The sequence below is a fragment of the Macrobrachium nipponense genome, chromosome 11, assembly GCF_015104395.2.
Source record: "Macrobrachium nipponense isolate FS-2020 chromosome 11, ASM1510439v2, whole genome shotgun sequence".
Taxonomy (NCBI): domain Eukaryota; kingdom Metazoa; phylum Arthropoda; class Malacostraca; order Decapoda; family Palaemonidae; genus Macrobrachium; species Macrobrachium nipponense.
The window spans coordinates 52,982,615-53,007,452 of NC_061087.1; the positions used below are offsets into that span (position 1 = coordinate 52,982,615).

General features: G+C 36.3%; 1 protein-coding gene across 2 annotated transcripts in view; it reads left to right on the plus strand.

Annotated features, from left to right (window-relative positions):
• LOC135205894 (uncharacterized) overlaps positions 1–24,838 on the plus strand; it is a 330,705-nt gene that overhangs the window by 209,914 nt on the left and 95,953 nt on the right. For both annotated transcript variants that reach the window (XM_064237117.1, XM_064237116.1), the window contains exon 6: positions 20,701–20,800. In XM_064237117.1, coding sequence (XP_064093187.1) covers positions 20,701–20,800 — 100 coding nt within the window. The remainder of the gene's footprint in view (positions 1–20,700; positions 20,801–24,838) is intronic.

A 24,838-nucleotide genomic window follows, 5' to 3' on the forward strand; every position in this document is an offset into this window, starting at 1 on the left:
GTCAAATGCATGAAGGTATTAGATGTTTTGAAAGTCTTAAGTCAAAATTGGCATATGGGTCAGAAATCTACTCATCAGCAATTACAAGAATATTATATACTTTGAATGCAGTTCACCATGGGGGAATTAGAATTGCAACAGGAGCCTTTAGATCCTCCCCAATATCTAGTTTCATCAGTAGATACGGGCGAATTGCTCCTATATTTGATAAGGTAATTTACCCTGTTGAAATATTGGTACCGTATACAGAGAACTCCTGAGTCCTTAGCCTACAAACTGTTTTTAAAAGCAATTTTTGTATTCATGAAAGATACGCTTCATATCCAAAGCCCTTTGGGTATAGGGTAAAATGTGCCTTAGAGGAGCTAAATGTAATAAAAGGAAAAGTAATTCCAGTAAAATTTTTAAGATTCCCTCCATGGAAGTTGCCCTCTGTGAAATATTGTAAATGGTTTTCTGGTTGTAAGGCAGATTGTTCAGATGATATTCTTAAACAGAAATTCCTTTGCCATGCTGAAAAGCATGATAGCTCGAGGCATATCTTTACCGTTGGCTCCAAATCCAGTGCAGGCGTTGGTTTGGAGTGGTATACCCTGACAATAGTATTTTTGGTGTTAAAATGCTAAACTTTTTAGCATTTTATCAGCACTAAGAACATTGTTACTTTAGAAGGGGATAATTTTGCTATTTTTAGTGATTCCAAGAGTGCCTTGGAAATTTGGACATCTTTTAATCCAATACACCTTTTGGTACTGCAAATAACAGAATGGCTGTTTTTATTAAATCAAAAACAGAAGGCAGTCAACTTCTGCTGGGTTCCTTCACATGTTGGCATTGCTTGAAATGTAGGAGCTGATGAACTGGCTAAGTCAGGTATGTAAAAAACATAAAAAAGAAGTATAGCAATTCTTTGTTCAGACTACATTCCTGAAATTAAAAAGACAGTAGAATCAGTTGGCAATTCTATTGGACAATAGAGAGCAATAATAAAATGAGAGAACTTACTGATGTAATCAACCACTTGCTTTATATGTTGGAATACCGTCGGAAAGAGACTGCATTATGTAGGTTATGAATCGGCCACACACGTATTACTTTTGATTTTTTAATGAACAATAACCTTGAGCCATTTTGTGAAGATTGTCTTGTTCCCGTGACAGTACAATATTTGAAATAGTAGAATGTCCCAGCTTTATGTCAGTAAGGAACAGTTATTTTAATGCAGCTAGAAGAAAGAATTTTAATCTGGATGCCATTATAGGAAGAGATTTTAATGAGGATAGCCTTTTTACTTCGTTATTTTTTTATGTATGTAAAGTTTACCTCCAATTGATATATTTATTGCCATATATAATATAAAGTTTTAGTGCTTTTAACCCTCTTACGCTGAAGGGGTATAATAAAAATTGTCTCCCGTATGCCAGGGGGGTCTCGGAGTGAGCGCGGAAGCGGAAAAAAATATTTTTTTCAAAAAATCACAGCGCGCTTAGTTTTCAAGATTAAGAGTTCATTTTTGGCTCCTTTTTTTGTCATTGCCTGAAGTTTAGTATGCAACCATCAGAAATGAAAAAAATATCATTATCATATATAAATAATGCGATATATGATAGCGGAAAAACTAAATTTCATATATAATTGTATTCAAATTTCGCTGTGAGCAAAACAGTTAAAGCTAACGAGTTAATTTTTTTTCGTTGTATTGTACACTAAATTGCAATCATTTTGGTATATAACACATTGCAAAACGATCAAAGCAACACAGAGAAAATATTATCACAAAATGATGCATTAATTCGTAGCGTGCGGACGTAAAAAACTTTTTTTTTTTTTTTTAATTCACCATAAATCGAAATATTGTTCTAGAGACTTTCAATTTGTTTCAAAATGAAGATAAATGATTGAATATTACTATACTGTAAGAGTTTTAGCTTACAATTGCAGTTTTCGACCATTTCGGACGAGTTAAAGTTGACCGAATGTCGATTTTTTTTTTTTATGCAAATATTTCAAAAATGAGAAACGCTAAAACCTTCAATTATTTTTTGTTGTATTCTACATGAAATTGCGCACATTTACATATATAAAACTCTATGAAACGCCTAACTTAAAACTGAGCAAATATTACGAGAATGCGATGTACGCATTTCGGAGATTTGTGGCGGAGAATCTGCGCGCGGAGGGAAGGAAAGTTTTTTTTTTTAAAATTCACCATAAATCTAAATATTATGCTAGAGACTTCGAATTTGTTTCAAAATGAAGATAAATGACTGAATATTACTAGACTGTAAGAGTTTTAGCTTACAATTGCGTTTTTCGACTATTTTTGTAGAGTCAAATTTGACCAAACGTGGTTTTTTTTCTATTTATCGTGATTTATATGCAAATATTTCGAAAATGAGAAAAGCTACAACCTTCAATTATTTTTAGTTGTATTCTACATGAAATTGCACACATTTTAATATGTAAAACTTTATGTAACGGCTAATTGAAAATGGTGCAAACATTACGAAAATTGCATGAAAAAATTTCTGATTTTTTTTCGGAAGGGTTACCGCACGGACGGAAGGATTTTTTTTTTTTTTTTTTCATAAATTCACCATAAATCGAAATATTGTGCTAGAGACTTCCAATTTGTTGCAAAATGAAGGTAAATGATTGAATATTACTAAAATATAAGGGTTTTAGCTTACAATTGCGTTTTTCGACCATTTCGGTAGAGTCAAAGTTGACCGAAGGTTGAAATTTTGGGACTTATCGTTATTTATATAAAAATATTTCAAAACCGATAAAAGCTACAGCCATGGGTTGTTTTTAGTTGTATTTTGCATGAAATTCCGCACATTTCCATATGTAAAACTTTATGTAACGGCTAATTTAAAATGGTGCAAACATTACGACAATTGCACGAAAAAATTTATCGGAAGAGTTACCGCGTGGACGTAAGGAAAAAGTTTTTTTTCATAAATTCACCATAAATCGAAATATTGTGCTAGAGACTTACAATTTGTTGCAAAATGAAGGTAAATGATTGAATATTACTAGAATATAAGAGATTTAGCTTACAATTGCGTTTTTTGACCATTTCGGTAGAGTCAAAGTTGACCGAAGGTTGAAATTTTGGCACTTATCATTATTTATATAAAAATATTTTAAAGCTGATAAAAGCTACAATCATGAGTATTTTTTTGTTGTATTGGGCATGAAATTACGCACATTTTCATATATAATACTCCATGTAACGGCTAATATAAAATGGTGCAAAAATTATGTCGGTGACGAAATAATTTCTGAGATGTGTCACTGGCACTTTTTAGTGCGATAAGAAAGAAATTCGTGCTTGCGCGCCTGCGTAACGATTGTAAACAAAACAACGCCTTGATCCGTGAGCTCCCAGCATCCCCCAAGGCGTGTAATTCAAAAGTTTTCGCCTGGTAGGCCTATAAGTATTTTTCCGTGAATTTAAAAAAAAACTTTTCTATGTCGACGTACGATACGTCCAATCAGCACCCGACAGACAATTTATCTCGACGTATAATACGTCCAATCGGCGTAAGAGGGTTTATATCTATTTATTTCACAGAATTGTACAGAATTTGGTAGTGTGCAGGGTGCCTGTGTTGCTTGTACTTTTATTTACAATTAATTTGAAATAGGTGTGTAGGTGGGATGGGTATTTCGTGGGTTTTTGGGTTCTCCATGGTTCTCTGACAGATTTTTATATAAATATATTTATAGCTTTTTAATTGACTTTTTCTTTATAATTCCTTTTAATGATACGGCGTCAATAACCTCGTCATTGCGACGCCAGTAAGAACTAACAAAATCAATCAATCAATGGGCCTCCCTTGTGAGAGGGACCTCATCATATACGAAGTTAATTTTCTTTGCTATATCGTGATTCAACCAAACCTCCAATGACTTTTGGCATGACAGTGGACTATCCTAAGGAAATCTCAATTAACCAGCAGCAAGGTGGTATTAAAACTTAATGCCATATAAACCACACAAAAAAGTAAATATCATATTGACCCTACCGACATTCAACTTCTGAAATGTCATTCGGACAAATAAGAGACCAGATATGGTTGATAGAAATCACAACAATAAACTAATCAGAGGATAGCTTAAACATAAGGAACATTGATTATATAAAAGTAAATATAAAGGAACATGAAAGCATGAACAGTGTACAGGGTACCATAATACTTCCTGATAATTGTGAGGAACCAATAGAAAAGAATATTATGCTGGATTCACTTAAAGAGAGGTACAACAACGTGCAAGATTGCGAAATACAAAATATGGCCAATAGACGGAGTAATGAAAAACTTCAAGAATAACAAAAATATAACTTGAAGGTCAAGAATTACCCTTAAAAATCAAAATCATGGGCCAAAACAGAGAACTGAGACCATATGTTCCAAAACCACTACAGTGCCAAAAATTCGTAAGTATGAACATACAAGGAAAAATTGACGAAATATATCTATATTTGCGTATTATGGATCTGACAAACACCACACAGTGGAAGTGTGATGAACCGAAATGCGGGAACTGTGAGAAAAATCACCATAGAAGTTCTAAGGAATGTATGTATTATATATACAGAAAAGAATTAAAGCTGCTTTAGGAAAGAACAGGAATGCTAATATAAGAAGCCAAATTATAATTGAAAGAATTATAATTGAAAGATGCCCCCTGATGCTGACCCCTTGGCGTGGGTAGGGGGCTTAGGGACCTGCAGCTGGGCCGTGATGCCTGGTGGGGTTGCTTTCTCACTGGTCCTTGGGGCCTAGCTGCTGATCCAACTAAATTAATCAGAACTTTTCCTTCTTTCTGCAATTTTTTCATTCTTACTACATCCTTCTCCTTCGTGTAATATTTTTTTCTAGCATTTCGGATTAATTATGTGGAATTTTCCACCTTTGCTGAAATTTACTGGACCTGTTAAATAGAAAAGATATCATAGCTGGGACTGGGTTTTATATCTGAAGCTATATAGTGGGAACCGTGGCAGGACCATCAACAACCCAATAATGTTCGGACCTGAGTGATATCAGGCGGAACTATTTTGCGGGGCTGGACCACGGATTCCAGGGGGGTCTGGTTTTGCGGATAGGACTCTCGGCATTCTGTCCGGTTTGCCCATAATGTGATTAGGGTGGGGATGATTGTATTCTTCTAATGCTCTCAGTCCTATCAAGCGGGTTTGGATTACACTTGGGCCACTCTAATCATGTTGTGCCATCTCCTGTGGGGTAGGGTAGGGACGCAGACATTTGGGAGTTGGTTCTCACTTGTGCCATTAGTAGAAGAATAAACTGCATGAAAGGCTGATATCTTTTTAAGGTTTTCAGGTTTATTTATATTTTTTTTTAACTTTGATCTTTATGACTGATACAAATAAAGATTTAAATACCCCTGGACCCTTTGATGGCGGTGAATCGGCACAGTTAATGACTGCTGGAACCTCCCCTGACCACCTTCCTCTGGAAAACTCAAAAAAACCTTCCAGTGTAATTACACTGAAACCCTATGCTCCAGTACGGAGTAAAGGGAAATTTAGTAAAAATTTAGTATCTGAAATAGGACCTGGAATGTTTGAAAACTCGTATGATAAATATTTGACTTTTAATTTGGAAGACTGATCGTGACATTTTTAATGTATATAAAGATATTGTCAGGTGTTGTGGCCGAGAGCCTAAGATTTCTTCTGAGGGGCGAAGAAAGCTGATAGTGGAATCAGCCTCAGCAAAAGAAAGTGACAAGCTAAAATCATTATCTCACCTTGGAGGAATTAAAGTGGAGTGTGCAGTGCATGCTTTTTGGAATTACTCCAAGGGCATGATATATGCACCCCAGCTTGTGACGTACTCTGAGGAAAGGCTCGTAGAGGAATTAAGGGATCAAGGGGTAATAAGAATTGAAAGAATGAAGAAGATAAATGGAGTCCTAGTCCCACTTCCCAATTTAATTGTTACATTCAATTCCACCCGATTGCCTAGTATAGTGAAAGCAGCCTGGTTACGTTTTAAGGTTAAACAATATATCCCTAGACTGTGGAGTTGTTTTTATTGTCAAGAATTCAGACATATGTTGGGGTCCTGTAGACAGAAACTACAAGGCAAGCCTGCTACTTGTGTTAAATGCAGTGAACCAGAGCATGGCATATGTAATAAGGAGACCAGATGTATGCATTGTGGAGACAATCATCCATCATCTTCACTTAATTGTGATGTATACATCATGGAAAAAGAAATTCAGACATTAAGGGTGACCGAGCGTATCACATTTGGAGAGGCAAAAGAGAATGTGTTGAGTCAGTACATTAGACCAGGAATATCCTTTTCTAGTGTTGCTGCCAACCGAAGAAGAAATATCAATGTCACCAAAGATAATGTTAATAAAAAACCAGTTACGACCTGTACTCATGCCTCTTTGGAGGCGGCGCCAGTGATTGCTGGCGCTCATGCCTCTTCGGAGGCTGCACCAGTGATTCCTGGTGCTCCTGTCTCGTTGGAGGCCGCGCCAGTGATTCCTGGCGCCCCTGCCTCTTCGGAGGCAGTGCCAGTTGATTCTGGCACTCCTGCCTCTTTGGAGGCAGTGCCAGTGGTTTCTGGCACAACTGCTTCTATGGAAGCAGAACCAGAGATTTCTGGTACTCCTGCCTCTCTGGAGGCTGTGCCGGGTGTACCTGGCACTTCCACCTCACTGGAGGCTGTACCAGCTTTAAATGGTGCTTCTGATCCTTTGGAGGATGCACCAATGTCCAACCTTCACACCCCTCCTGAGGCAGCATCAGCTTTGTCTGGTGTTCCTGAAACTGATAACCCTCTGAAAAGGAAGGCAGCCATAAATAATCGGTCTCCTTCCAGAAATAAGGAGTAAGTCAGTAAGCTGAAAGCTCTTAAAAGAGGCTCTAATTTAACAGCCTCTAAAGGGAAGTAAATTCATTAATTTTCTACAGTGGAACTGTCAGGGATTAAGAGCTAAATGGGAAGAATTAAGGCTGCTCATATCAGAAGTGTCTCCTGTTTGTAAAGCTCTGCAGGAGACAATGATTGGTAATAATATGTGCCCCAGCCCACGAGAGTATACATCCTATCACTCCACCTATAATTTGAATATTGGAAGCCATGGGGGTGTCGCTTTGTATGTTCGAAATAATGACACCCCACAAAATCCTATCAGTATCCAATCAGCATTGCAAGTGATAGGTTTGCAGATCCATTTGCAAAGAAAATATACAATATGCTCTCTTTATCTATCACCTAATGAAGCCTTCCCCATCAATGAATTTAAATCTCTTATTCAACAGTTATCACGCCCTTTTGTCATTTTGGGAGATATGAATAGCAGAAGTCCTCTTTTGGGTGACATCATCACCAATCTAAGAGGAAGGTGCTTAGGTTCCATCATAGAAGATGAAAATGTGGGGATCCTCAACTCTGGGGAGTCGACGCATTTTCATGTCCAAACAGGCACGTTATCAGCAATTGATTTATCTATATGTAGTGATGACTGTCATATTGACTTTAATTGGAGAACTATAAATGATAGATTTACCAGTGACCATTTTCCATTAGTGGTGAGTGTAGCATCAAGTCCTCCATCTTCAAGGCTACCCAAATGGAACATTGGTAAAGCTGATTTGTCAACATTCCAGGAGCACAGCTCAATAGATGACTCTGCTGATGACTTTCCCTGTGTAGATGACGCTCTTGACTTTTTGAATACAATAATGTTCTCAGCTAGTCTTCAATCCATACCTAGGACTTTGGGCAAATTTGTCCGCCGACCAGTTCCCTGGTGGACACATAAATGCCAGAAAACTCATAGAACTATGAGATCTGCCTTCACCAGGAATGGGGTACATCTCATCACCGCCAACTCATCGCCGCCCACTCATCCCCGGACCAACTCATCCCTGGCCCAACTCATTCCCGGCAGTGATTAATGAAATTCACTAAATATTAAAAACACCTTTATTCAGAATCAAGTATGACTCTTTCATGACACTAAAAATAAATTAACACCATATAATTAAAGACAAAAAAATCCATGAAAATATAGAAGAAAAAAATTTATTTTATGTTATGAGAAATGCCTCTTAAATATTCAATGGGAGTCCTTTCATTAAAATTTTGGACAATTCTAAGAATGCGGGAATCAGTATCCCTGTACTTTTTTAATTTGGTGGGTGGTGAACTGCCTGCTATAAGTGATTCCAAATAAAAATCTCTACCTTTCTGAACTTTTTAAAGTGCATTTATGAATTTCCAGAGTGTAGGATGTTCCATTCCTAATTCCATTTGTAATCTTCTGTTCGCTCCTTCTGCATGGTTGTTTGTTTTATCTTCATGATTCAAAGTTCGAAAATACAAATTCCACATTTCCAATGGAAAGAGTGGGTGCGTCTGCTATTTCCACGTCTGTTTAACCGACCTATATAATTGTCTTCAAGCCAGTTCAAGATTGGCACATGCTCTGGGGATAATTCATCAGCTAAGACATCAATATATGAATCAATATGATTGACAGGTACAAATGCAAGCGCCAGTATCATCTTTACTTGTAAAGAAAACTGGCTATCGTTATTATAGCGAGAACTTAGACCCAATGTGTTTTTGCATGTTTTGGCTAAGGTGAAAGAAGCACCCTTTTAGTTCGACTTGTGGAAAATTTTCCTTGATTGCCAAAAAATGCAGCAATTTCAAAATCACATACAACCGATTTCGGGTTTACTGTTGATTGACATTCTTTTATCATTTTAAATAGCCTTGAATATGTAACTTTCCTTTTGTTAGGTAATAGAGCATAAAGCACTGGAATGACACCTCTGATTATTTGAGCCATTACAATATACACCTGAGAAAATAGCGTGGGAGCAATCTTAAACGTTCCGTCTACATACCAAACTTCTGCTGATACCAAATGTTGCAACCAACTTCTCCTTCCAAATAGCAAAATTCTATCTTCACTGGGACCACTGTCTTTTAATAAAAAATCTTCCTTCTGGTTTGGCTCTGTTTCGTAGGTCGAATATTCATCAGGGATTGCTAAATGATTTAGGTCAACTGGATTTGGCGGAGAGGCACTAATCTGATTCCGTTTCCGACGAATAGTTTTCTTTAGAGCCGACGAATTCGGGAGTGATCCTTGCACCGCTTGGGCAACATTACATCAAACTTCATTAATCACTACACTTGGGTTTTCCATCGTCTCTTCAGCTCTTGTTTTAATTTTTGTAGTTGTCCTTTCGACTTCTACTTTTATCGGTGAAGAGTCATGGGTGTGAGTATTCAAGACTTTAACTACGTTTCCAAATCTTGTGTGTATTCTCGCTTTACACCTGCCGAGCTGATCACATTTCCAGAACATCAAATTGCTGTCCGTTTTGCTGAATTTGTCGAAAATGAACAAATAGCCATCATGAGAAAATTTCGCTTTGCCTCTCTGACTTAAAATTGTCTACATTGTAATGGGTTTACTGAAAGAATGTAAAACTGAAAGTGATATATCGAAAGGTTAATAATTACTAACGTTTTTGTTGACAAACATCTGATTTCATACTTGGGTACTTTTGTTTGTAATTGGTAATTGAGTAATTGTCGTCATGCGTTGAAAGGTTGAAAATTACTAACGTTTTTGTTGACAAACTTTGATTTCATAGTTCGGTATTTTTGTTTACAAATAGTAGGATTGGTAATTGAGTAACTGTTGTTTCGTTTTTATTTACACTGCCTTGCAGTGTGTGTGTGTGTCTGTATCATCGTGTTGAATTTCGAAAAGCGAGAGCTCATTTTCGCATGGAAATCAAAAAAGCACGAAAAGAATCTTGGACGATATTCATATCTTCACTAAATTCGAAAACTCCTCTTACTCTAGTTTGGAAGAGAGTTAGAAAAATAGCAGGCAAGTTCACTCCTTGTCAACCTCCAGTTATCAAGATGAATGGTTGCGAGGTAGCAGACCCCAAATGAGTTTGCTAATCATTTTGCTAATGTTGCGAAGAAAATGGATGATAGACCCTATTCAGCTCAAAGACAGATAATGGAACAGGTCGAAATTGATTTCAATACCTTAAGACATGAGCAATACAATGCTCCTTTTACTATTAGAGAATTTGAATCAGCCTTGAATAAATGTAATGAATCAGCTCTTGGAGTGGATGACATAACATATTCAATGATTAAGCATACCCCTGAAAATACTAGACTTTTCATATTAAGCCTAATTAACAGAATTTACCGAGAACATATCTTCCCCAAGCTTTGGGAGAAGTTAAAATTACTGCCATTTGCAAAACCTGGAAAAGATCCATTCAAGACAGAAAATTATCGTCCTATTGCATTAACATCTTGTTTGTGTAAGATCATGGAAAAAATGGTGAACACACGATTGATGTGGTACTTGGAAAGAGGTCGCGTGCTCAGTGTGGTTTTCGGAGTATGCACTCCACAACTGATGTATTGGTACGAATGGAATCTTCAATATGTGAAGCTTTTGCCAACAAGCAGCATCACATCACTGTTTTCTTTGATCTAGAGAAGGCTTATGATACAACATGGAGATATGGCATTTTGAGTGTCCTTTATGAATGTAACCTGAGAGGCAAATTGCCCGTTTATTAAGGCTTTAAAAAAAAAAAATAGGATATTACAGGTTCAGGTTGGAGCAACAATGTCAGATGTGTTCAATCAAGAAGAAGGAGTACCGCAAGGAAGTGTTTTAAGTGTAACCTTGTTCGCCTTGGTAATCAATAGGGTTTCTAAAATAATTCCCCCAGATATAACGTATACCCTTTTTGTTGATGACCTATCGATTTCCTTTGCAGCATCAAGGATGGCAGTGGCTGAACACCGCCTTCAGCTCTGCATTGATAATATAGTAAAGTGGGCTGAGGTTAATGGTTTTAGATTTTCTGCCTGTAAAACTGTAACTATGCACTTTTGTTGTATAAGGGGAATCCACCCTGATCCAGATCTATTCATTCATAGGCAGAGAATTTCATGTGTTGGTGAAACAAGGTTTCTTGGCTTGATTTTTGATAGCAAGCTGACCTGGATTCCACATCTAAAATATATAAAGGCAAAATGCTTGAAAGCAATGAATTTGCTGAAAGTCGTGTCTCACACTTTGTGGGGTGCAGACCGAACTCAGATGTTGAGATTATATAAAGCCTTGGTCTTTTCAAAATTAAGTTTTGGGTGTGAGGGGTACACTTCTGCGAAGCCAAATAGCCTTAAAATGCTCAACTCAATTCATCATGGAGGAATACGGTTGTGTACTGGAGCATTTAAATCATCTCCCACCGAGAGCATGCTTGTAGATGCTGATGAGGTTCCACTGGGTCTTCATTATAAGCGTCTGCTGGTTCGGAGCTGGTATAGATTCCAGAGGCTACCTGTCTTTAACCAGCATTTGTATGAGAAATGAAAGGCATTGGCAGTTTTATGAAAGTCACCCCAAGCAACCTCATCCATTCGCTTTTAGAGTAAATTCTATTGTCCGTGAATTAAATATGCTAAGAATCAAGATTTTACCAGCAAAATACTCGGTTAGTCCCCCCTGGAACTTTCCAGAGGTAAAATTTTGTAGATATTTTAATTTTACCAACACAGAATTGTCCAGTGAGGCCATGCGGTCAATATTTTTAGAACACTCTTTGCAACATGATAACTCACTGCAGTTTTCACGGATGGCTTAAAGTCAGATGCTGGCGTCGGCTTTGGAGTAGTCTTCCCTGATGTAGAGAGAAGCGGCAGGCTATCATCAGTTGCATCGATTTTTACAGCAGAATTATATGGAATTTTATAGGCTTTAAAGGAAGTTTTAATTCGGAATGAAAGTAATTTTATTATATATTGTGACTCAAGAAGTGTTCTTCAGTCGCTGGAAACTTTTAACCCTTTAAACCCTCTGATTTTAGATATATTGGAATGGCTGCTTTTACTAAAAAGAAGAGGGAAAGAAATAAAGTTCTGTTGTGTGCTTTCTCATGTTGGGGTGGCTGGGAATGAGAAAGCTGTCCAACTTGCAAAGTCTGCGGTCAGCTCCCCAGAACCCACAAGATGCCTACTACCATATCGGGATTTGTATCCTCTAGTAGGTCAGAGAATAAAAAAATGTTGGCAGTCCCAGTGGGAGGATATTTTAAATAATTAAAAAATGCGTAGTATCACGTCATCAGTGTCTCCTTGGTCATATCCGTATGTGCCAAGGAGACAAGAAACGATGTTGTGCAGATTGAGGATTGGACATACAAGACTCACACATGGGTTCTTTATGTCTCGTGAAAATCCTCCGTTTTGCGAGAACTGTACTGTGCCCTTGACTGTGAGACATTTGCTGGTTGAATGTCCCAGACTTGGGAATTTGAGACGAAGGTTCCTGTCTTGGGGTCGTGACAGAGTAGGTAATTTTATCCTTGCTGCAATTCTTGGAAAGGATTGTAATATAGAGCAGTTATATATTTTTATGAGGGAGGCGGGCCTCCTCAGCCAAATTTAAATTATACATAGATTGTCTATGTAAGAACTTATATATATGAACAAAATTTTTATATGATATATTTATAGATATTTTTATATGAAATTTATAAAAAATTTAATTTTTTCTGTTTAATCTATTTCGGTGTCAATTACCCAGATGTTGTGACGGCAGATATAATACACAATCAATTAATCAATCAATTGATAGATGAATGCATGATCTTGCTAAGAAACGAAAGTTCTCTACTGTAATAAGATCAAACTATTAAACAAAAATGGAAATAGACAAGGATAACAAATTCACAATAGATAGATCCCAAGAAAAAGTAACTTTGCAAGAAGAAACTAATATAGCAATAAACCAAGAATCTTTTGCAAATATTTGTTCAGATTCATTTGAAATATTAATAGAAATGGAAGCACAAGAAAATGATACATGTACCACTGAAATTATTGAAAGAAAGCGAAAGATAAAGAGAGGCCTTTAGAGGGAACTCCACCCAAAACCAAAATGCCAACAATTATTGAGCCCCTACACACTATGCATCATGATGCAGTAGTGATGTTGAATAAAGTTACTCGGAGCCAAACTGTACTGCATCACTGCTCACTTGTTCTCAGCTTTCATAATGGCAGGATGTCTGCCAATGATGTACTTTGCCAGGAGACACTACTGTGGGGTGTAGTTGCTCTGTGTGCTGCAAAAAAGAAACTTTTGAGCCATCGACACTAGAGCTGAGTGGATGTCCTGACACTCTGAATGAAGATGCATCACTGAGCAGACATTTGAAATAGCTCCAGCCCATCAGCACGTTGGTGTTGCGGCTTCATGTTGAAAAAGTCATTTTTCAACACATCTGTTCAACACTGCACGTATCATGATACATACTGTGTACGGGGCTTTAGAGAGGTATCTGTTAAAGCAATGGCAAAAGACCCCAAAAGAAGTACTCATAATAAAATCAATGGAATTAAATACCCAGAACATCAAAGAAATGCTAAAGAAACAAACCATTGACAAAAATGATTATGTGCAGTAAGAGTAAATGAAAAAAAGAATGACACACTAATGCTTGTTACTGTATTTTTCCAAAATAGAAAAAGGTTAAAAACAAGGAGCTTTCAGCTGTTTGCGCAACGGTCCTCTTTCAGGCAACTGAATAAAAATGCATGTTTTCCTTAAAAGACAAATGGATTTTTTTAACCGTCAAACAAATTTGTCGTGAATATAGCGGTCATGTAATGGCTATTTCACGGTGTCTGTAAGCCAACTGTTGAGATCTTAATGACTCTCCCTCTATCATATGATGCTCATGCATAGTGACTGGGTGATTCCTGGATGATGAATGCCTTTCAGCATCGGTACCTGTTGATTCTGCGACAGCTGCCACTTAGGCAACCTGTCGCTGAGGGAGACACAGTATCAGGGGTCTAAAGAAACTACTTAAAATTTAAATTTACGCTATGACAGACTAATCTGTCTGTATGTCTGTCCTGAGTAAAGGCTTTATTGCCATCTAATGTGTTACAAATATTTATCAAAGCCCCCTCTACTACTCTTCTATGGCCTACTTCTATATATAGTTTTAGTTCCTTCCCAATCCATGACATGAATATTCTCCCAACAGTATTCAGCAATAGCGCTGTTTAGAGCAAAGTCCCTAATTGCCTTTCCATATCCTTCCCCCTACCTGTCTCACCAAGATGCTTTGTCGAAGGCTAAGTAAAAGTTTCACAACTCTTCACGTAAGCAGATTGATCATAACAAGAAATACATAACTCTTCCATACCATAAGAATTTAAAATCAGCCCAGTTAATCAATAATACAGATATTGTTGAAATAGCTTTCACATATGAAAATTCAATCAAGTCCAAATTCAATAAGAATAACAGCCCCAGAATTGGCAGCAATAGTACAACAATAGAGACATCGGAGTATATTCGAAAAAATACAAGCTCAGTGATTTATTTTATTTTGGGGAGGCAGGTAGGAAAAGGACATAAGATTACAGGAACAAGAAAAAAAAAAAGATTACAGGAACAAGAAAAAAAAGGTTAGGGACTTCATTGTTGGGAAAATATTCACATCATGGATTGGGAGGGAGCTAAAACTGTATATAGAAGTCGTCAAGTAGGTCATAGAAGAGTAGAGGGGGCTTTGATAAATACTTGTAACACATTGGATACCAATAAAACCGTTACATAGGACAGACATATAGACAGGGTTAGTCTGTCATTTTATAAATTCAAATTTTAAGCAGTTTCTCAAGGCCCCTAATACTGTTTCTCCCTCAACTCTCACCACACAGGATGTCGATTGTCGAAGAGGCAGTTGTCGCAGAGACAACAGGCACCGGTGCTGAAAGTCGTTTGCCACCCAGGAATCACTCATTCACTATGTATGAGCACCATACGATCTAGAGACAGCTGTTAACAAGATCCCAATAGTTGGCTCACAGACGAGGTGAAACAGCCATTACATGACCGCTATTTTCATGACAAGGTTGTTTGATGGTTTCCTGGACTGTCAATTTTTTTTTTCAGTTTGTCTTTTAATAAAGGAAAACAGGGGGGAAAGTTGAAATACTTAGGATCTGCTTTAAGCTAAGAGGGAGGATGTGAGGCTGAAGTTGATAGTAGGATAGAACCTGTGTTGGGGAAGTTGAGAGAGGTAGCAAAAGTAGTATGTGATAAGAAAGTGTCAATCAAGCTAAAAGTCAAAATCTATAATACAGTGATAAGAACAGTGTTAATGTATGGATCAGAAACATGGGTTCTAAGAAGAAAAGAGGAAGTAAATCTTGAGAGAATAGAGATGGGAAAGCTGAAGTGGTTTATGGAAGTATCACTGCTTGAGAGATTGGAAAATGGCGAAATAGGAAGATTACAGAGGTGATAAGAGGATCACGACTGAGATGGTATGGGCATGTGTTGAGGACGGATGATGAGGAGGGAGTGAAGAGGGCTTGGGAGGAACCTGTTAGGGAAAGAAGATCGAGAGGGAGACAGAGAATCAGATGACAAGATAAAGTGAAAGAAGATTTGGAAAGAAGAAGTTTGATGGAGGATGATGCCTTTGATAGAGCACCATAGAGAAGGTGCATCAGGCAACCGATCCCTTAATGTACGAATAATGGAGGGGTAGAAGTTTAGAATGTGATGAAATTTGTAATAACGACCATAAAATTTATATACATGGCTCAAAGTCAAATGAGGAAGTAGGTTTAGCTGTTGTCAAAGATAATTTTTGTGATGTTGCAAAGCTGTCTCCTGGTGCTTCAGTATATACAGCAGAACTATCTGTCATTGTTAAAGCCCTAGATGTATCATATTATTCAAACAAGAAGTCTTTGTCATATATTCAAATTATAAAAGTGTTCTGGAAAGCCTGAACAATTGTAATTCATCTCATATTTTAGTACAGAAGGCTCAGGGGTGTCTGTTTTGCATTTTGTGTAACAGTAAAACAGTGTGTTCTTGTTGGATTCCTGGTCATGTTTGGATCCCAGGGAATGAAGAAGCAGACAAAGGAGCAAAGAATGCCTGTGGCTGTACCCAAAGAGTAATTGATATAAATATAGTTCCCCACTTAGATATGAAAATCTATTTGCAGTGAAATACTAGTGGCAAGAGCGATGGTCATCTCGCCAACTTGCTGATAATAAGTTAAAAACTATTAGACCTCCGGTAGAATTTTGGCAGTCATCCCATCAAAGTGACAGATGGACTGCTGATATTGTAACAAGGCTGAGGATTGATCACTGTTGACTGAAAGTTCTCTTCTTAGTGGTAGTAGTGCTCCAGTGTGTGTTCACTATCACGTGATAGCCCTTTGACAGTTGAGCACATTTTGGTTCACTGCAACAGGTACGTAAATAAGAGGTGGATAGACTAGCTAGACGGTTATACCATGACTACAGTGATGTAGTCCTATTTTGAATTTTAAAGGCTTCTGGTTTTTATAAAAAAATATCTTGGAAGTTTATAGATATGTGTTTTTTTATCTAATTTTTGGCAGTTTTTAATTCCATTAGAAATTAAATTTCATCGATTTTACCATTTTAAACATTGATTTTTTGAATATTATTTTAAACTCATTATTTATGTTTAAATCACATATTCCTTTACTGTAAGACATTTACTAGTCGAACGTCCCAGTCCAGGAAATCTGTGACATAGGTTCCTATTCTGCATGTGACAGAGAAGGACATTCTACCTTAGCTACAATTCTCGGGGAGGATTGTAATATAGAGAGCAGTTATATATGCTTATGAGGGAGGTGGGCCTCAACAAAATTCAGATTGTATACATACAAAGTATATGTATGGATACAAAGTATATGTATGGATAGTATATTTGAACAAATATATATATATATATATATATATATATATATATATATAGATATATATATATATATATATATATATATATATATGTATATATATATATATAGAGCTACAAATGTCCTTTAACCCTCTTACGCCGATTGGACGTATTAAACGTCGAGTCAAAATGTCTCCCGTATGCTGATTGGACGTATCATACGTCGGCTCAAAAAAGTTTTTTTAAAATTCGCGGAAAAATACTTATAGGCCTACCAGCCGAAAACTTTTGTATCACGCGCCTTGGGGGATGCTGGGAGTTCACGGATCAAGGCGTTGTTTTGTTTACAATCGCTACGCAGGCGCGCAAGCGCGAATTTCTTTCTTATCGCACTAAAAAGTATCAGTGACACATATCGGAAATTATTTCGTCACTTTGACATAATTATTGCACCATTTTAAATTATCCTTTACATGAAGTATTATATATGAAAATGTGCGCAATTTCATGCACAATACAACTAAAAAATACTCATGATTGTAGCTTTTATCAATTTTAAAATATTTTCATATAAATAACGATAAGTGCAAAAATTTCAACCTTTGGTCAACTTTGACTCTACAGAAATGGTCGAGAAACGCAATTGTAAGCTAAAATTCTTATATTATAGTAATATTCAATCATTTGCCTTCATTTTGCAACAAATTGGACGTCTCTAGCACAATATTTCGATTTATGGTGAATTTATGAAAAAACTTTTTCCTTACGTTCGTGCGATAACTCTTCCGATAAATTTTTTCGTGCGATTGTCCTAATGTTTGCACCCTTTTAAATTTGCCGTTACATAAAGTTTTATATATGGAAATGTGCGAAATTTCATGCACAATACAACAAAAAACAACCCATGGTTGTAGCTTTTATCAGTTTTGAAATATTTTCATATAAATAACGTTAAGTGCAAAAATTTCAACTTTCGGTCAACTTTGACTCTACCGAAATGGTCGAAAAACGCAATTGTAAGCTAAAACTCTTATATTCTAGTAATATTCAATCATTTACATTCATTTTGCAACGACTTGGAAGTCTCTAGCACAATATTTCGATATGGTGAATTTATGAAAAAAAAAATTACGTTCGCGCGGTAACTCTTCCGAAAAAATCAGAATTTTTTTGTGCGATTGTCGAAATGTTTGCACCATTTAAAATTAGCTGTTACATAAAGTTTTATATATGAAAATGTGCGCAATTTCATGTAGAATACAACTAAAAATAAAAATAATGGAGGTTGTAGCTTTTCTCTTTTTTCGAAATATTTGCATATAAATCACGATAAATAGAAAAAAAACACGTTCGGTCAAATTTGACTCTACCGAAATAGTTGAAAAACGCAATTGTAAGCTAAAACTCTTACGGCCTAGTAATATTCCGTCATTTTTCTTCATTTTGAAACAAATTTGAAGTCTCTAAAACAATATTGTGATTTATGGTGAATTTTTGAAAAATATATTTACCTTCACTCCGCGCGCCGATTCGCGGCCGCAAGTCTCCGAAATACGTACATGGCATTATCCTAATATTTGCTCCTTTTCATATTAGCCTTTTTATAGAGTTTCATATATCAAAATGTGCGCAAATTCATGAAAAATACAATAAAAAATAATTGAAGGTTGTAGCTTTTTCCATCTTCGAAATATGTGCATATGAAAAAATATATATATTAAAATTTCGACATTCGGTCAAATTTAACTCGTCGGAAATGGTCGAAATCTGCAATTCTAATCTAAAACTCTTACAGTATCGTAATATTCAATCATTTGTCTTAATTTTGAAACAAATTGGAAGTCTCTAGAACATTATTTAGAATTACGGTGAATTTTTGAAAATAACATTTTTTTACGTCCGCTCGTTACGAATTCGTACATCATTTTGTGATAATATTTTTCCGGTGTTGCTTTTATTGTTTTACTATGTATTATATATCAAAATGATTGCAATTTAGTGTACAATACAACGAAAAAAAAAGTAACTCGTTAGCTTTGACCGTTTTTTGCACAGCATGATTTGAATACAATTATCTATGAATTTTTTTTTTCGCTACCATATATCGCATTATTTACATATGATAATGATATTATTTTTCATTTCTGATGATTGCATACTAAACTTCAGGGAATGAAAAAAAAATGAGCCAAAAATGAACTCTTAATCTTCAAAACTAAGCGCGCTGTGATCTTTTTAAAAAATTATTTTTTTTCCGGTTCCGCGCTCACTCCAAACCGGCGCCGGCATACAGGAGAGGTTTTGATTTTTAGGGCTTCGGCATAAGAGGGTTAATATCCAATTCGCTCTACCTCGGAATTAATAGATATTTTTATTTTTATTTTACATTGAATCTTTTTACGTATCAATAACCTAGGTTTGTGTGATGCCAGTTTTAATAGTCCAAAGCAATCAATTATATATATATACATATATATATATATATATATATATATATCTATATATATATATATATAATATAATATATATATACATATACATGACTAGTAATAATTGTTCTGTTACAACAGAATTCTTCCTAATAAAAGGATGCCTATAAAAATGCCAAAATATAGAAAGCAAGTACTATATTTCAGAGACTGCTTTCTCTTTCTTCAGGTAGGTACCTAATGAATGAGAAAAGTTACAGAAGAGGTGGTATTTATACCAAGATCCATCCAAAGGTAGCCATTTTACTAGGTCACCCACTGATAATCTCTCTTTAATCTTCTTAAGCATTGGTTGCAGGAATATTTTATCTACATCTGAATCCCAGGCATCCTTTGAGATGTTCATTACCTGTCTTTCTTTAATCAAGGCTGACTCTATCATCTGGCTTTTGTACCTACATTTGCTGTTATAAATTATATGTGACAAATTCCAGTTTATTTTGTGGTTATGGTCATTTATATGGTTAAAAATAGCTGAGCTCTGTTATCCATACCTAACTGACCATTTATGTTGTATTAATCTCTGGAGGAAAGTGATTTTTATGTAAAATTGTGTAAGATTGGTCACAGTCCTGTCATGGGATTTTGTAAACTCCTGTGTCTTTGGAGATTGTCTCTTGTTGGACCTTAATCAGGGATTTGGCTAGGGTATTTGGGTAGGTAAAGGTGAAAGGGTTAGATTTTCCAAGTGTCCTGTCTACATGTGAGATTTTTATTTTATTGTTGGGTGTTCTCTCTGGTGTTGTCTTGAGGGGGGCAGTAGAAAGCTTTATGAATTGCTTTTTCAGATATATATGGTCAGGATACCTTATAGATGAAAGCTGCTAACAAATTAGTTCAAATTCGCAAGGCTCTTACGAATAGGTCGCTGTCTACGCTTATGTTGATAGAATGTCATGATAACTGAACTAATGAGTGTATGAAAGTGAGAATGTTGATTTCTGTATTTAGTAAATTTGTATTCTGTCGTGTCTTTAATTATTAAAAGATCAAGAAAAGGAATTTTGTTGTTCGTTTCCCATTCAACATTAAATGTGATGCTGAGCACTAATGCGTTTAATTTCGAAAGGAATTCATTCAAATTGCCCCACCTATTATCCCTAAATGTTGGAATGTGGATGGATCTCTTGGTATGAATACTGCCTTTTCTGTAACTTCTCATTCATTACCAACCTGAAGAGAAAGACAGCAGCCTCTGAAATATAGTACTTACTTTCTATGTTTTGCCGTTTTTATGGGCTCCTTACTCACATCAGGTCATAAAAGAAGTTGGAGCCTAGTACCACTGTACCTAAGGCTTCACCTGGGCAGGCTAACTGTGAGTCAGAAATTTATTTCTGTTCCACATGTGATTATATGGTGTGTATATATACATATATGTCTGATACAGGTGATGGAGATGTTGCCAGGTCATAGGCTTTGGACCAGAGTCCGGCCATACTATCATGGTGGAGCTAGAAGAGAATACCAGAGACATCCAGATGAAAATGGTAAGTTCTTTCAATCTTTTATTCAGTTTTGTTAATGTAGCTTGTCAGGTTTCATGCCATGTTAAGTGAAGCCCTCGCAAAAGTAGTAATGATATGTTGTTCTTAATCTTGAACCATTTTTAATTTCATAAGGCATGTATCTGATATATTTATTTATGCTCTCAGTTTAACATTCATTTGCTGTAAGTGTTTGAAGATTTGATAGAAATACCATGCACTGTTCTCATATTATTATTATTATTATATATCCATCCTGCATCTCTGCTTTTAAACTCCCTGATCCCAACCCCTTGAAAAGTTGGGGAGCTTAGGGACCCAGTGCAGGGATTGACGTTGTGAGGGGGCTCTTGAACCTGGGTTCGAATCCAAGAGTCCCATTTATCATATTTCTTTGGATTAATTTTTACGGAATTTTCCACTTTTGCTAAGATTTATTAGACCTGATAAATAGGAAAAGATAATGCTCGGAATAGGTTTATACCCGATGCTAAATAATGGGAAGTGTGGTATGATCATCAACTGCCTGATCATGTTTGGACCTGAGAGATATCAGATTGATAGCTCAAAGGAGGAACTATTCTGCAGAACTGGACCACAGAGTCATGGGAACCTGGTTCTGAGGATATGACACTCTCTGTTCTATCTGGTTCGTCCATAATATGATTAGGATGGGGATGATTGTATTTGTGTAATACTCTGTTCTAGCAAGCTGGTTTGGCTTACCCTTGGTCAACTCTAATCATGTTGTGCCATCCTCTATGGGTTAGGGTAGGGACGGAGACATTTGGGAGTCGGTCCTCACTTGTGCCATTGATGGAAGAATAAACTTCACAAAAGACTGATGATATCTTTTTAAAGTTTTCAGGTTTAATTTGTCTTTTTCCCCCATAAAATTAAGAGTCGAGTACCTTTGGCACTTTCATGGTTCTGACTCTACACAGTTGACAGTCTCTGGAACTTCCAAGTGTAATTACTCTGGAACCCTGCGTTCCAGTACAAAGCAAACCACATAAAAAGTAAATATCGTCTTGACGTAACCTTGACTCACTCTGACTCCCTCTGACTCCCTTTTTGGGAGTGGAAGTTGGTCAGGGATCCTGACCTTAGAAACAGATAAGAAAAATATCTACATTGAAATGAGAAAATTTCCTATTTAATCGACATTCAACTTCTGAAATGTCATTCAGACATAAAAAAGACAAGATGTGGTTGATAGAAACCACAACAAAAAATCAGTCTGCAAATGACCTAACTATAAAGAACATTGGTAGTATAAAGGTATATAAAAAAAAGTGACGGGATGAACAGCGTATAGGGAGGATAGCATACTACTTCCCCATATTGCTGGATTCCCTTAAAAAGAGGTACAACAATGTGCCAATAGACGGAGTCATGAAAAAATATTGAGAGTAGCAAAAATAACATTTGAAAGCCAAGAATTACCCTTATTTATTAAAATTATACGAAAACCGAGAACTGGAAGAGATTATGTACTCCATCTCCAATAATTGATGCAGCAAGAGTAAACAAAAAAAGAACGACACATGAAAACACATGTGAATGTAATGAATGTTTCTTCGAATTGTGCAACGAAAACAAGACGCAGAACAAAAGACAGTTTAACAAACAATAAGAAATTTTATAAGATACAGAAATAAAGTAACTACTAGTTCAGACACTCATGAAAAGGGCTGTATGTGCATTTGACACCTGATGTTTATAAGGAAAAACAAATAAGTGTCCTAAGTAGAATTTTAGAAAAAATGTAACATGATGATTCACAGAAAGAAAATAACACTTGTACTTGCTAAAGTTGGGGCCAGACATGGGCGATTTCAACCCATGCATGTTGAAACGGCCACTTTATGACTGAATTACGACCTGTTTACGCTCAAATCGCCATGTACCATCACACACTCCACTACTAGTCCTCGAGTTTGCCAACGTCTGTCGAGTAATTGCGGATGTCCAGAGTTGCATTGGGCATCTTTGGCATAGCCACGACGATTGTCAGAAGTCGCCATGTCTTGCCAACGTACGAGAGAGTGTCCTTATGCCATTCTGACCTATGTGAATAAGTCTTCATTTGGTTACGGCAGACGCGGGTAGCAATTCCGAAGTACAGTGTCCAGTACAATGTACGCAATGTTGTTCCCCCTCCCCAGTGTGGGAGTGAGGCCTGCACAATAGGTTGCACAGTTCACAGGCAAGATTCATTAGAGAAGTCTGCCTTTTTTTCGGTTTTGATGAACATATTTATGATACAAGATTTCAAGTATTTTATAATATTGTCTAAGAACTTCTCATATATATGAATGACACACAAATCAACCTTAATGGAAATATATATAGCAACAATATCAATATTTCTTACTAATAACTTTTATTCAGGACTTTCACTAAATTTTATCTTTAGAAAATAATAAGTCAGGGACTTCATTGCAATCTATACAAGTTATTGTTGTTGTGAAGTATAATAAATGAAAAGGCACATTCTATTTCCATTAAAAATTGCAATTTGGATTTCCAGTAATTCTTGATATACTTTGAGTTTGTTATATATAGAAAAATATGATATTGAGTTAAAATTCACAAGAAAATATGTTGGGTAATAATACAAATATATTACAATTTCACAATTTATTTGGAGATTTACAAAATTATTCAGATTTAATTTTAGACTTTCTATTGCTCTCTTCTTTAATTATACCATTAAAATTTGCCAGGGAACGGAACCTGGAAGGAAGTTTACATAATCATGAAGGTGATCACGTTGAGCCCTGCTAATCAGGGATGCTACAGGGGGTGGTTGGTGTTCTTGGCCTTCTCTTTCTTTTGGTCCTGCAGGCACTTCAGCAGTCTTAACTGCAAGAGAAAATGATAATAATTCACCATGGCCAATGCTAATTCAGGGTGATGGAAGTTGTCAACAATCAGGTTGACAAATTGCAGGTCCTGAGGGTCCATCTTGTTTCTCTGTCTGTATATAGAATGGGAATGATTGCAGGATTCCCACCTGCTCTTTAAAATACCCATTCCATCCTGTGCACAGCACAGCTGCATACGTCCCCATGTCTGTATATGTTGGTATGTGTCGTTAGGTATGTCGGGAATAAGTCTTAATGCCTTTACGATAGTTGCAAGTGCCTTCGCGACAGTCACAGCCCGCAAAAAAAAAAAAAAAAAAAAAAAAAAAAAAAAAGTTGAAAATGGGCGTGGCCTAGAACATAGCGACATACATGTACGACTGCATATATCGGCAATTTCACCCCGACGTACGCACGGACGTCGCAATCGTACATTGTGTAGGCCTTGCTGAGGTCGCAAATTAGCTGTTTCTTCTTCTTCTTCTTCTTCTTCTTGTTACCTGAGACCCGTGACTGATGGCGAACCGATCTTAACGTAACATTTTCAATAGTTTACTATATAAAATTGAATGTAAATGGGTCTGCAGATCAGGTTACTTGTGGGGGAAATACAACGATTACTAAAAGAATATGAACCAATTATATTATTTTGACAAAAAGCCAACAAAACAATATCAACAATAGGTAAATATACCTTAGTATCTACATCTTGAGAGGAAGAAGGAAATTTATGCACAGCCATATATGTGTACACAATAAAGTATGTTATGACAAAGTGCCTGTCAACTTTACTGACTTAAAAATATCAAGTATTAAAATACGAATAACAAACGAAAATTATGCGATTTATAATTTATACCTCCAATCTAATAAAAATGTTGACACTGATAAACTTAAAGATTTGTTTAACAATGCCAAGGAACCTACATTAATAGTAGGTGATTTTAATGGTCACAACCCCAGTATGCGACTGTAACTGTACAAACTCTGATAGTGCAGGAAGTAAAGTAGAAGATTCATAGATTCAAACAATATGTGCTGTATAAATGATGAAATCAACTCATATTTTTGAAAAACCCATGGAACGTTTTCCTCAGTAGACTTAACTTTATGTACAACAAGCGTAGAATAGATTAGATTAGAATATAGTTGATAACTTGAATACCAGTGA